The following is a 14,854-nucleotide window of genomic DNA, read 5'->3' on the forward strand; positions in this document are numbered from 1 at the left end:
TGCAAGACATCTGATAGAGATCGACAAGGGGTCGTGGGCACCCAGGTTGAGAACTGCTGCTCTATGGGCCCTAACTCCTGCCTTGATTTCCCTCAATGATGACTGTAATGATAGTGAAAGAACCCTGTACCTCCCCAAGGTTGTTTTGGTTAGTGTTTTTGTTTTCTTAATTTGTATTCGTTTATTTAGTTATTTTTTATAAGCAGATTTTCTCTCTGTAGCCCTACTTGTCCTAGAACTTGCTTTGTAGGCCAGGCTGGCCTCGAACTCACAAAGGTCTGCCTGCCTCTGCCTCCCAAGTGCTGGAATTAAAGGCACGTGCCACCACTGCCTGGCTAGATTTTGTCTGTTTGTTTTCTACTTTTTTTTTCCTCCATTCCTGGTCAGTGTTTGACCATAGCACAGAAAGTAAGTAAAACAGCTAAGACAGCTTGGTCATGGTGGATGTGTACTTGAATCCGACTTGCCAGAATTCTATTGAGAATTTCTTAAGTTGCTCTACAGTTTCTGTCCTTGTTGCGCATCTGTGTGGTATCAGGATAGGGCTGGCTTAGGCTGTCTGGGGACTTTCCTTCCCTCCCACGAAGACTGCCACAGGTTGAGGAGCGGCGCTCTGGCATTTCTTGAAAGGTTTGGTAGGATTCAGCAGGGACTCTGTCTCATCTCGTGTTTGCTTTCCTGGGACAGTTTTTATTGCAAGAGGTTTTTATTGCTGTTTCAGTCTTACTGGTCATCATGGATCTCCATAGGTTGTTTATATATGTGTGTGCCTGTATGCTCGTGTGTGTGTGTGTGTGTGTGTGTGTGTGTGTGTGTGTGTGTGTGCGCGCGCACTCACTGTGTATGTATCCATACCCACCGTCTTAGGGTTTTATTGCTGTGAAGAGACCCCATGACCACAGCAGCTCTGATAAAGCAAAACATTTTATCAGGGCTGGCTTACAGTGTCAGAGGCTTAGCCCGTTACTGCCATGGCAGGAAGCATGGTGGCACGCAGGCAGACATGGTTCTGGAGGAGGAGCTGGGAGTTCTGCATCCTGATCCGCAAGCAACAGGAGGAGACTCAGACATACTGGCCAGACTTGAGCTTCTGAGACCTGAACGCCCACCCGAAGTGAGCCTTGTCTTCTAACAAGGCCAGACCTCCTAATAACATCACTCTCTTTGTAAAATAAATTCTTACAGTCTAGCTAGCCTGTATAAAAGACACACAATCCAGGTATTTTTTTTTTTTTTTTTTACAAGCTGTGGTTTTGAAGCTGTTTAACTTCCATCCTAGCCATCCGTCCCTTGTTACTTGTGGTTTCTCTTGGCCGTGTGTTTATGATCTGTCTCCTCTCATGGTGGCTTCCTCCTCCTTCGTTCCATCTCCTTTCTCTTTCAGTCTGTATCTGAGACCCCAGCCAGGTAACTGAAAACCTGCCTACCTCTGTCTACAGCCCAGTCACAGGCTTTAGCCTTTTATTGGCCTATTAACTCAGGGAGCAGGGTTATACAGCATCACTTGGTGTATGTGAGGATACCTCATCAGGGATAACCAGACTGTGGGAGGCAGTATTTAGCATTTGAATACATAGCAGCATCAGACCAACCCCAACACCCTATGATCAAGCATTCAAACACATGAGTCTATGTAGGCCAAACCCATTCAAACCACCACATTATACTCTACCCCCATACCCTGGCCCCCATAGGCTTGTAACCATAACATAAGGCAAAATGAATTTAGTCCAACTTCAAAAGTCCCCATAGTCTGTCTATCACAGTCTCAACAATGTTTAAAAGTTTGAAGATCAGAGTCTCTTCTGAGATTCATGCAATCTCTTAACTGTGATCTCCTGTAAAGTCAAAATCAAAAAGCAGATCATGTATTTCCAACATTTAATAGCACAGGATACACATCACCTTTCCAAAAGGTAGGGAAGGGAGCTCAGTGAGGAAGTATTGGACCAAAGCAAGACCAAAACCCAGCAAACTCTGCAAATCCACGTCTCATGTCAAAGCGCTCTTCAGATCCCCAGCTCCTTTCAGCTTTGTTGACTGCAAAACACTCTTTCTCTTGGCTGGTTCCATTCGCTATTAGCAGCTTTCCTTGGCAGGTATCCCATGACTCTGACATCTCTAGCATCTCAGGGTCTTCAACAAAATCCAGGCTTTACCTTTATAATAGCCTCTCTGAGCCTCCATGCAGGGACACCCTTGGCACATGCTTGGCCTGGTGGCTTTGGTTAGTCATAGAGGAGGTTCCATAACCCCCATCTTCCATCCTTGACTCTAAAGCCAGAATGATATGGCTGAAGCTGCCAAGTTCTGCTGCTTGCAGGGGCTAGAACATTCAAATATTTGTTTCCTTCAAATATTTCTTCACCAGCTTTCTGTTTTCATTGGTTTGGTTTCCTTCGCTGCCTAAGCTGGGCTGTCCTGAACTTTGCTTTGTAGTCCAGGTTGGCCTGGGATTAAAGGCATGTGCCACCACACGGAGCTCTAAGGCTTTTTTTTTTTTTTTTAGTGTTTTATGTATAAAATCGTATCATCTTCAAATAAAGATACTGTCTCAGTTAGGATTTTACTGCTGTGAACAGACACTATGACAAAGCCAAGTCTTACAAAGGACAACATTTAATAGGGGCTGGCTTACAGGTTCAGAGCTTCAGTCCATTATCACCAAGGCAGGAGCATGGCAGCATCCAGGCAGGCATGGTGCAGGAGGAGCTGAGAGTTCTACATCTTCATCTGAAGGCTGCTAGCAGAATACTGGCTTCCAAGCAGCTAGGATGAGGGTCTTAAAGCCCACTCCCACAGTGACACACATACTCCAATAAGGCCACACCTGCCACACCTCCAAATAGTGCCACTCCCTGGGCTGAGCATATTCAAACCATCACAGATACATTGACTCCATTCTTTCCTATCTGTTCCTCTTGGTCTTCCGTTGTCTTATTGTATAGCTAAGATTTCAAGTCCTCTGTTGAAGAGGTATGGAGAGAATGGACTGATGTGTTTGAACGGTGGCTTGTGTCAGGACACACCACACTACGCCCAAACAGTTCCATGTGTAAGAGGTTTAATTGGGAGAGAGAGATGGGGTGGTGATGGAAAGAGAAGAAGGGGGGAGAGAGCGAGGGAGGAGCAGTCCCCATATATATATATGGGTGGTGACGTGGTGGCCACAGGTGTAGGTGGGAGGTGAGCCCAATGGATTCTGGGAATATGGTGGCTGTTGCCTTGCAGTAGGTCTGTGAGGCCTGCCAGTGTGACACCACGGGTTTTGGAGGCCCTGCTGCCAACATGGACACCCTTTCTTATTCTTGATGTTAGTGAAAATGCCTGAGTTTCTCATCATTTAAGTTGACGCTGATTTGGGACTTGCTGTGTATCATCTTTATTATGTTGGGGTATATCCCTTATATTTATAGTCTTTTCAGGACTTTTATCATGAAGGGATGTTGGATTTTGTCAAAGGCCTTTTCTGTATCTAATGAGATGACCATGTGGTTTTTGTCTTTTAGTCCATTATGTTACATTAAACAGTTCCTGCATTTCTGGCATGAAGCCTATTTGATATATAAAATTTGATGTGTTCTTAGTTTGTAAGTGTTATATTGAGAATATTTGCATCTATGTTCAAAAGGGACATTGGTCTGTTGTTTTCTACCTTTGTTGGGTCTTTGTGTGCTTTTGGTGGGGTAATTATGGACTTGTAAAAGAATTAGGCAGTGTTCCTTTAGTTCTGGTTTGTGGAATAATTTGAGTATTAATTCTTTGAAAAGGTGTTAATTCTTTGAAAATCTGGTAGAATTCTGTGCTGAATCCATTAGCCCTGGGCTTTTCTGGTTGAGAGACTTTTTAGTTCTTCTGTTTCAGTAGTGGTTATGGGTCTGTTTCATTTGCTTGTCTGATCTTGGTTTATCTTCAGTAAGTGCCATATATTGTCATCCACCCTGCTTCGATGCCTTTTTAAATGTATCTTGTGGTTTTCTTAGTGACTCAGTTACTCATTAGTGTGCTGTGGACTCTTCACAAGCTTGGGTGTTTCCTGTAGCTTTACTTACTGCTTACTTCTAGTTTTATCCCACTGTGATGAGACGGAATGGAAGCAATTATTTCTGTTCTTCTGTATTTGACCCAACTTGTTTTGTGGCCTAGCGTGTGGTTGAGGTTGGAGACGTTCCTGTGCTGCTGCGCAGGACACGCATTCTGAATCTATTGGCTGTAAGGCTCTGTGGTGCAATGTCTCTTAAGTTCAGTTGATGTACGGTGAGGTTTAACAATGAGGTTTTTTAGTTCTTTTTATTTTCAGTGACCTAAAGATGGGGGCAGGGTATTGAAACCTCCCACTAGTTAGTCAAACAGGATAGATCTGAGTTTGTTTGTTCCTTAGTGGTTTGGTATGTGTGTGTGTGTGTGTGTCAGTTGGGAAATCTAATATTTGTTACTATACATAATTACAATGGTTGCTTTTTTAAAAAAGATTTTACTTCATGTATATGGAGTTTTGCCTGCATATATGTCCTCGCTCTGTGCTTGTAGTATCTGTGGAGGGAGAAGGCATCAGAACCTCTGGAACTGGAGTTACAGACGATTGTGAGCCACTGTGGAGGTGCTAGGAAATGAACCTGGGTTCTGGGCTAGGGGCAGCATCTCTGTACTCCCTTGTTTATGTCCTTGGTGACCTCTCCCCTTTATTAAAATGCAGAGGCCGTCTTTAACTTTTTTGACTAATCATTAAGTCTGTGTTAGCTGTATCAAAATAGTGTGTGCACTTGTGTTTAACTGCTATTCGCTTGCTCATTGTCTCATGTACGCGTGACGTCTCTGCAGTGAGATGCCATTTCTTTGGAATTGAGAGCTCTGACTAGAATCAGGATGGGACAACCTCCTTTCCCTTAGAAAGTACTGCGAGCACTGGGGGTTAGTACTGGGGGTTAGTACTGCGAGCACTGGGGGTTAGTACTGTGAGCACATGGGAGTTTTTTGTTTTTTTTTTACTTACTTCCTCTTTTGTGCTTTGGCATTTAGACTGTATTTCTTTTTTTTTGTTTTTTTAAAGATTTATTTATTATTATAAATGAGTACACTGTAGCTGTCTTCAGACACCAGAAGAGGGCATCAGATTTCATTATGGGTGGTTGTGAGCCACCATGTGGTTGCTGGGATTTGAACTCAGGACCTTCGGAAGAGCAGACGGTGCTCTTACCCACTGAGCCACTTCACCAGCCCTAGACTATATTTCTTTAGCACTGTTGCCCTATTTATGAGAACTTCATTTCCAGACTATTCTTAGTAACTAGCAAATTAGTATTATTGGCAGTTTGCTTTGAGAGATTTTCTTGGGCTGAGTTAGGCTCACCTTTTTTATTTTTAATTTTTTTTTGAAAAAGGTTTATTATGTTTTTACTCACATGAATGTGTGCTTCCCTGTAAGTGTGTGCACACATATGGGCAGATGTCCACAGAAGCCAAAAGAGGACCCTGGTTGCCATGGAGATGGAGTCACTGGCATCTGTGAGCTGCCCTACCTGGGTGCTGGGACCGAACCTGGCACTTTGGCTGGAGCAGCAGGTGCTCGTAAGCTCAGTGTCTCCTCATCTTAACATGTGGCCGTCTGCAGTGATTGACACTTGTGTGTTTCTATTGGCTCAGATAGATTGTAATCCCATTTCCTCCTTTGGGAGTTCGTACCTGAGGTCCAGTGTACTTGCAAGTGTACCTGTAAAGGAGGGTCAATTTTCTACATCTGTCTCGCTCAGTGCTATAAACGGTGTGCTGTTTATTTGAACACTTTGAATAGTCTTTCCTTTTTTCATAGATTGTCTTGTGGAAATGCCCATGTGAGGAGGAGCTGCCTACCACATAGAAGATGGGATCAAACAGCAGCAAGATCAGTGACCTTCCGAAAAACGAGTACTTAAAAAAACTGTCAGGCCCCGAGTCTATCTCTGAAAACGACCCCTTCTGGAATCAGCTCTTTTCATTTTCTTTCCCTGCACCAACCAGCAGGTAAGACACTTCCCGGAGCCTGGAAATTGTGATGGAGGCCAGGGGCCTGCACTATCATTATGCTACTCCCAGTGGGCTATGCTCTGCTTGCTGTGTGCATCAGCAGAAAGTCCAGAAGGTAGGAAATGGGGTTTTGTCTTATGGTTCTGTATCCCTTATCCAGCGACATTTGCCAGCAGCAGTTCTTCTGTATCTCCAGAGGTAGTGTGAAGTTATTTCCATACAACCCATTTAGTCTTACAAGTTTGTTCCATACAGACGATAGCATTGTACTTCCCTTCTCCTCGGGTTAAGTTTATTTCTAATGCCTACAGAGTAGCCTTTAAACACATTTAATCAGCTCTCTATTAATGGACATTTAGACTTTCTAATGTTTTGTTAGCTCGCAGCACAGAGTATATTTTTTACATGCATACAAATTTTTCTCTACTATGAAGTCTTTGAAGTGGAATGATGAACCTTGATACAGGAGCAGCTTCCGGGGTGGAACTCGGAGGGACAGGGACAGGGTTTCTTCTTCTGTGCCTGACTTTTTGTTACTTGCTGACTTTCTGGTTTCTGCTTGGGGAACTGTTGTTAGGCGTCTACCCTGCACAACTGTAGCATAATACATTTTGATTGTTTTACACCTCTGTATTTGTGACACTTTATAGCCACAGTAGAAGCTGATTTTTTTTTTTTTTTTTTTTTTTTTTTTTTTACTATGAGCCACATATCATTTCCCTGTTGTAATTTTGTGTATAGTCTCTGAGTTATGCAGCACCAGGACAGCTTCAGATAATCATTTGAAGGGACTCCATCCTGTGCCCATTCAGAGTCACTTCCTATTTCTCCCTTCTGTCCCGCCAGCATTAGCAAGCTTGAGCGTTCTAGCTGTTTCTAAGTGGAATCGTGGTCTTTTGTGGCCTGCTTCTTTTACAGATGGTCATGGGTAAGGACCACGTGCTTCTCATGCCTTTTTGTTATTCAGATTCTGCCGTGTGAATGTACATTTTCTCTGTTAATTCATTATCTAAGGACATTTCCACTATTTCTGTATTGGTGGAGCTTTTAATTTTTGAGACAGGATCTCATTATGAAACCTTGACTATTTGTTTGTTTAAGGCAGGGTCTCTTGTAGCACAGGCTGGCTCCAAATTCTCAATGTAGCAGCCAGTGACCTTAAACGCTTGATGTTCCTGCCTCTGCTTCCCCATTGCTGGGCTCACAGGTCGTATCACCATGCCTGGTTTCTCTCTGTCTTTTTTTTTTTTTTTAAAGCATTTTGAAGTAAATTATTGAAACAGAGGTAGGACGATTGCTAGGGACTGTACAGCCTGGGTTATACAGTAAGACCTGTCTCAAACCCCAAACCAACATGGGGCAGGAGAGATGCCCAGTGGTTAAGGATGCTTACTGCTCATCTAGAGGACCTAGTAAAGTACCTTCCCTGCACGTGGGAGGACTTAGGTTTGGGTCCTTAGCACCCATGCTAATACAAGGACAAAATCTGCTGGGTGTGGTGGTACCTGGGTAGCAGAGGTATGTGGATCTCTGTAAGTTTAAAGCCATACTGGTTACTTAGTGAGTTTCAGGCCAGCCAGGATTTTTTGAGACAGTAAGACCCTGTCTCAAAAAACCAAAATGTTTGCGCCTGTGACTCTACTGTGAGGCAGGATGGAGACAGATGACCCCAGAGCTTGCTGGTCAGCCAGTCTAGCCAGTTGATGGATGTGTGTGCATGTGTGTGTAGGTGTGTTGTACATGTGTGCTCATGAGTGTAGAGGTCAGAGGTCAGCCTTCGGAGTCATTCCTCAGGTGCCATCCATCTTATTTGTTTTTGGAGTTGGAGTCTCTTGTGTAGCTTAAAGTTGTTGATTAGGTAAAGCTGGCTGACTGGTGAGCCTCAGGGCTCCACCTGGTCCCACCTCCCCAGTGCTGGGATTGAAGGAGTGTGCCATAACTCCTGGGTTTTTTAGATAGCATCTGTGTTGGACCCGCATCCTCAAGTAAGCCTTTATTGACTGAACCGTCTCCTTGGCTCCCTTTTCATTTTCCTTAACAACAACTTTATCAACTGTTTGTGTGGTTGGTTTTATACAGGTTTCTAAAGTACACAATGGTGGTAAAATGCAGAATAAATCAGTATTTACCATATTTTGATTTGTAGGTATCTGAATATGCTGGTGTGGAAGTGAGTGTGTGTGAGCATGTTCATAACGTGTGCACCGTGGTCATCATTTAGAGTTGCAGGACCAGAGCACTCTTGCGTGTTGTATTCTACCATTTGTGTATCAGGCCTTTATGGTGGACTAGGAAGATGGTGCCGTGTCCTCTGAAAGGGTTTATAATAGAGAGTGAAGTGTGACAAAGATAATTATGGAAGTGCAGGTGAGCATGTACATTCCAGAAATGTCACACCCAAGCTAGAAGAACATGGAGAACTGAGGAGTGGCGAGGGGAGGAGGCTGGAAGATTTGAGAGTTTTTACAAAATGTTAAGCTATTTAAATTTTGTTCTAATATTTATTAAGGATTTTATCCAGAGGGGGCATGGGTACTCCTTCATCTTACTTGATATTCTGAGTATATCATCTTGTGATACTGTCATTCAATAAATATTATTTGTTGACAAGAAAGTTTTTATCTTTCTGAAACACAGCTCAACTAAATAAAGAGTGAAAGTCAGTTCAGATGTAAAGTCAGACACCCACGCTGCAGATGGGTGGAAAAGCGGCAGTATGGGTGTGCTAGGTGGACAGGGATGGTTCTGGAAGGTTCTACAAGATTCTGGAAACTGTTTGAAAGGAACAGAAATAAGAACAGCCCCAAAGAAGGTGGATGGTACAGCTGTATCTGCTCTAGGGCCCGTGGGCTGTGTGTGTCAGAGAATGATTATAAAAGTGTTGACCATGATGTCTGTAGTTGGAAGTAAAAAGTTAAAATTTTACTTCCGTTTTTACTCAAACATGCGTTTTTGTGGTTTAGCCTCCAAGGGGTATGAAAGTTGTAAAATGGTGTTTGTCTTCCTTTGTCCCTCTTCTGTGCCCGATTCTCTTCTCCAGATTCTCTTCCCCAGACGTAACCATTTTCAGTTTGCTCGAATATTCTTCTGCATGCACATATATCACCCTAATTTTTGACCAAAATACATGAATCTCACATACTTTTCCCCTCCTTTGGTTTTTCAGGACAGTGTCTCTGTGTAGCCTTGGCAATTCTGAAACCAGACCAGGCTAGCCTCCAGCTCATAGATATCCTCCTGCCTCTGCCTACCAATTAAAGGCCGTGTGACCATGTTTTGAATTGATTGTATTTTGAAGAGCCTTCTGTATATTATTAAGCCTTAGCATTCCTTTTGGTGGGGCAAAGCATATAATGGTGGAGTAAGTCAGTGTGGCCGTTGGGTTGTTTTCAGTGTCTTGGTTTTTCTTTTTTCTTTTTTTTTTTTTAAAGATTTATTTATTTATTATATGTAAGCACACTGTAGTTGTCATCAGATGCACCAGAAGAGGGAGTCAGATCTCATTACGGGTGGTTGTGAGCCACCATGTGGTTGCTGGGATCCGAACTCAGGACCTTCGGAAGAGCAGTCAGTGCTCTTACCCGCTGAGCCATCTCACCAGCCCCCTGTTTTTTCATTTAGTATGGCAGTGAATGACGGCACACAAGTGGGCAGGAGAGAGTTCGTGTAATCTGAGGCCCTTTTGACAAAATGGCTTGTGTTAGCCTGTCGGTTGTGTTGCGAGAGTGAGTGGCAAGTGTGGCCGTCGGCTGTGTCAGGGCTTGTGAGAGGGCTTCACAGTGACCCGATGAGGCTGCTTGGGCAGGAAGTGAAGCACAGCTGTGGCTGTCACCTGTTGCTTACTTTTGGCACACTTTAGAAAGCTGAGGAGGTAGGATCCATGTGGGCTGCTGTTGGATGGATTTGGTGAAACGCATTCCCATAGGGCGGTGGTTCTCAGCCTTCCTAATGCAGCTTTAATTCAACACCTCATGCTCTGGTGGCCCCAACCTTATATAAAGTTATTTTTGTTGGTACTTCATAACTTTAGTTTTGCTACTATTGTGAATCGTAATGTAAGTAACTGATACCCCCATGAAAGGGTTGTTGGACCCCCACTCCTCATGGGGTCTTGACCCACTGGATGAGAGCTCTGCCATAGAGTTTGACAGGCCACACTCTCCTTTTCTTTAAGGAAATTAATCTTAGGTCAGAAACAAGGACTGACTTAAAAGTGGAAACTGAAGAATGAACGCAAATCCAACTAGCTTTCTGATGTACACTTCACTTCTTTTCAGTTGGAAGCCATAAGACTGTCTTCCTTTCTTCCCTCTTTCCCTCCATCCCTCTCCCTCCCTCCTTCTTCCTTCCTTCTTTCCTTCCTTCCTTTCTTCTTTCTCTCCCTCCTTCCCTCCCTCCCTCCCTCCCTCCCTCCCTCCCTCCCTCCCTCCTTCCCTCCTTTCTTTCTTTCTTTCTTTCTTTCTTTCTTTCTTTCTTTCTTTCTTTCTTTCTTTCTTTCTTTCTTTCCTTAAACAAAGGGTCTTGCTATGTAGCCCAGGCTAGCCTGAAACTCTCAATCCTCTTGCTTTAGCCTCCCAAGTGTTGGGATCACAGACATGAGTCTTCATACCTGTGGGTCATGTGACTGTTGGGAATTAGTTGTTGAGCTGTTTCAAGCATGAGCACAGACCCTGCTGGAGTGTGGTTGCCTGCAGCTGCTGCCATCTGCTGCCATCATGCCTTCCTACAGCTGCCATCCTGAAGGCAGCCTTTACGAAATCGTGAGAACTATTCTTCACACTGGGCACTAGATGGCGCTGAGATTAGGCAGAACGGCAGTTCTGGCAGGACGGCATGCTCAGGTCAAAACCTACACGTACAGTGTGTGGGGGGGGCTAAGAAAGGGAAAATGTTTAATAGCAGTCAAGACGAACCAGGGTTCGTGGACTGTGTGTGCTTTTTGTGTCCATTAAAATGCTTTCATCATATTTACACTGCTCCCTTATAGTCTTTTCTGCTCAGGGGGTTGGGCTGCCTAGTGAATAGCCTTACATTATTTAATGTTGCCCACGTCACTGGCTTCTCATTTTTCATTAATAAAAAATAGAAGTATGATAAATTTCCTTATAACCAGGTTTTTATGCATTTCTCATTGTGTAAGTAGATGACTTCTCTTTTTTTTTTTTTTTTTGGTTTTTGGAGACAGGGTTTCTCTGTGTAGCCCTGGCTGTCCTGGAACTCACTCTGTAGACCAGGCTGGCCTCGAACTCAGAAATCCACCTGCCTCTGCCTTCCAAGTGCTGGAATTAAAGGCATGCACCACCATGTAGATGACTTCTTTAAGACTGAGTTCACCAGTAAAAATTTTTAAAAAATATTTAAGTAATCTTTAATTATAGAAAGGTTATAAAATACAAAAACAAAGGTTAAAGTAGTCATGTCTAAAATACCACATTCTACTTTCAATTTTTTTTTTTACAAAAATCTGAGAAAAATCGTGTGTGTGTGTGTGTGTGTGTGTGTGTGTGTGTGTTGTATTACTGTTACATAAGTTTTTTGAATCAGTGTCTTTGCATTCTGTCCCCAGTCTCTATTTCCAGGGTCTTTCTTCTATATGAGACAGGGTGCCGGGCCCATTAAATAGTACAGACTTGCCTCACTGCTCCTTGGGAGCCGCTGCTTCTCTGCCAAGGAGTTTGCCTGCACTGGGTTTCCTGTCCTACAGCATCATGTAATGTGTGCCATTGGTGACTGGCTCAACCTTCACTTTGTTATACACAGAGAAGTTTCCTGTCCTACAGCGTCATGTAATGTGTGCCATTGGTGACTGGCTCAAACTTCACTTTGTTATACACAGAGAAGTTTCCTGTCCTACAGCATCATGTAATGTGTGCCACTGGTGACTGGCTCAAACCTTCACTTTGTTATACACAGAGAGGTTTCCTGTCCTACAGCGTCATGTAATGTGTGCCACTGGTGACTGGCTCAAACTTCACTTTGTTATACACAGAGAAGTTTCCTGTCCTACAGCGTCATGTAATGTGTGCCACTGGTGACTGGCTCAAACCTTCACTTTGTTATACACAGAGAGGTTTCCTGTCCTACAGCGTCATGTAATGTGTGCCACTGGTGACTGGCTCAAACTTCACTTTGTTATTCACAAAGAGGCTCCACTTCTTCTTTTTTTTTTTAATGATTTATATTCATTTATTTTATGTGTATGAGTACACTGTAGCTGTACAGATGGCCATGAGCTATCATGTGTGTAGCTGCTGGGAATTGAACTCAGGACCTCTGCCGGCCCCGCTCACTCCAGCCCCGCTGAGGCTCCACTTCTTAGCTTTGCTGAGTTCCAATTAACCACTTCAAGTTTTTTCTCAGAGATTTTCCTTGTAGTATAACAAATAAGAACATTCTGCTAAGAGGCCTTGCTAATGTGGACATTGTTAATTTATTAGTTATTTATGAAGTCTTTCTCATTTCCAAGTGCTAGACTGATTGTCATCTCTCTTTCTAGTCAGTTTCCACCTCCGTTACTGTTCTTATGTCTCTTAGCACTGAGCCCTAGGAGGTCGTACATATACAGTGAGTACCTACCTGGTAAGGGCCACATATAACCCAGACGTGTGTGTGTGTGTTTTTGTGTGTGTGCGCGCGTGCGCGCGTGCGCGTGTGGCCAGGGATGAGTTCCGGTGCTGGCCGTGTGCCACTATCTCCTCTTGGATGTGTGGACTCATCAAACCGAGCTTCACACGACAACCAGAGAGCTGCTTTAAAATGAGCCAGTGCCTTCAAGAAAAAGATTAGGAGGTTACCCATTCACAGTTCACACTTGGCCAAAGCCGTGTCTCACACCTCACCACAGACACCCTGTGCTCCAGTGTCACTATTGGCAGGTTTGCCTGCAAGGGACAGGTGGCTTGTCCAGTGTTTTTACCTTGCTGGAGGGGAGTGTGTCTTCCCTGACTAGGGTTAGTTGGCTGAGTGATGTTAAATTCTAAATGTGTTTCCTCACTTGAGAAACAGAAAAAAGACTAGCCCCGAATTAGCTCAGGAGTATCTGACTGAAAGAAACAAGTGAGATGCTTAAATGGGGGACAGCAAGCATTGTCAGAGTGCTGAAGTAAGGGGCCAAGAACATCGTTGCTCCCTTGATTGCTTTCTCGGCAGCGCTGAGATATGAATTTTAAAGCCATTAACTTCTCCTATTTTCCTAAAAAGTAAATGCAGTCTGACCCACTGTGGCGCTCGCTGTAGTTTTGACCATGTAATAGTTCCAGGCCTTTGATTTGGGCAGTTGAACAGCAGCATGCATGAGTCACACGCATACAAACACCTTTTTGGTTCTGCCTGATGTATTAAAATTTTCTGCAATAAATTTATATGCAGTTTTATCCTTTAAATTTTTTACTATGAATATGTTCTTTTAAAGCATTAACCTTCCTTCAGTTTAACCACTGAATGGGCTAATTCTTGTTAGTTTTGTGAATGATTTCTGTAATTCCCTCTTTGCCGACGTAAGGGGGAGTCTTCAGAAATGCCCCTGTGGCTTTCTGAATGACCACTTGTTGATTTACCTTGCCCTAAACTGACAAAGATTGTATATTTGTTAGAATAGCTACTTTGTAGGCCAAAAACGACATTAGTGTAAAGTGTCCATTTTGAAGACATTCTGTGACAATTTTCAGTGAAAGGGACAATGACATTTTTAGTATTTGTCTTGTAAAAAAAACCTGTGGTTTGCTTAACAGATCTGTTTAGAATTCTCTTGTAATTTCCCCAACAGCTTTTGGCACATCTGTTTTCTCTAAAAGGTTTGAACTATGAAATCTTCATGTTGTATCATTTGTGTATGGGACTGGTATGCCTAAAAGATAAAATACAGCCAGTCTGAATTACCAGAAGCTGTGAGTGAAAGAACATATGTACTTTCGAGGCTTGCCTCCTGAATATGCTGGGGCTTTATGGTTCCACGGCAATCAGTCACGTGTCAGTGCGCCACTTTCCTTGTCATATTTAAATTGGTTTTAATTTCTAATCACTCACATTGTTTTGTGCAATTGTAATTATGATCTAGATGTTTTTGTTTTTTGAAACAGGGTTTTTGCTGAGTAACCTTGGCTGTCCTAAAACTCACTTTGTAGACCAGGCTGGCCTAGAATTCAGGTATCTACCTGCCTCTAGTTCTAGAGTACTGGGATTGAAGGTGTATGCCCTTACTGCCCAGCTTGATAATAATTTTTATAACGTGTTATATGCATGATACACTTTACTTGTTTTAAAAGATACTTTCAAATGTATTTTTGTTTTATGGGTGTGAGTGCTTTGCCTGCATGCATATATGTGTAGCACTTGTATGTATGTGGACCACATGTGTGCCTGGTGCCTGAGGAGGCCAGAGAATGTCAGAACCCTGTAAGGAGATTTGGGGTTGGGGGACAGGGAGTACTTTCTGTCACCCTCCTCCAGTCTCTTCAGTTTTGTTGTATGTTGGCATGGCACCAGAAATAGCAAGATTGTTTCTTGTGACTGTCCTTTCTGTAACTGTTGCTGTCAGGGACTGACGGTGGCTGTGATCCAAGAAGGTGCCTGATGTGGCATCAGGGTAGGATTGCTTCAGGACCCTGGGGGTTGTTTAGTAGAGGTTAGTTTGGGAGCAAAGGTTTGATTATGCAGTTATGAATTTGAACCATCTTTTAATGTCCTGCACATGTGGAGTTGCTGCCGTGAGCCTGAAGTATTCTGTGTGCTGTCCTTTATTTGATCTGAATTAGTGTTTGCTGCCTCGTGTCCCTTTTGGCGTATTTCCAGTGCCCCGGGTCTGTTAAGAAACACTTGGTTTCTGACAGTAATTGCCTTGGAAACATTGGCA

The 14,854-nt window shown here is 43.4% G+C and overlaps 1 protein-coding gene across 3 annotated transcripts in view; it reads left to right on the forward strand.

Moving 5' to 3' along the window:
* Window positions 1–14,854, forward strand: part of Dym (dymeclin) — a 265,175-nt gene that overhangs the window by 16,652 nt on the left and 233,669 nt on the right. For all 3 annotated transcript variants that reach the window (XM_031366051.1, XM_031366049.1, XM_031366050.1), the window contains exon 2: window positions 5,810–6,000. In XM_031366051.1, the coding sequence (XP_031221911.1) occupies window positions 5,861–6,000 (140 nt within the window). In that variant the 5' untranslated portion in view covers window positions 5,810–5,860. The remainder of the gene's footprint in view (window positions 1–5,809; window positions 6,001–14,854) is intronic.

This window comes from Mastomys coucha, unplaced genomic scaffold (assembly GCF_008632895.1).
Source record: "Mastomys coucha isolate ucsf_1 unplaced genomic scaffold, UCSF_Mcou_1 pScaffold13, whole genome shotgun sequence".
Classification (NCBI taxonomy): domain Eukaryota; kingdom Metazoa; phylum Chordata; class Mammalia; order Rodentia; family Muridae; genus Mastomys; species Mastomys coucha.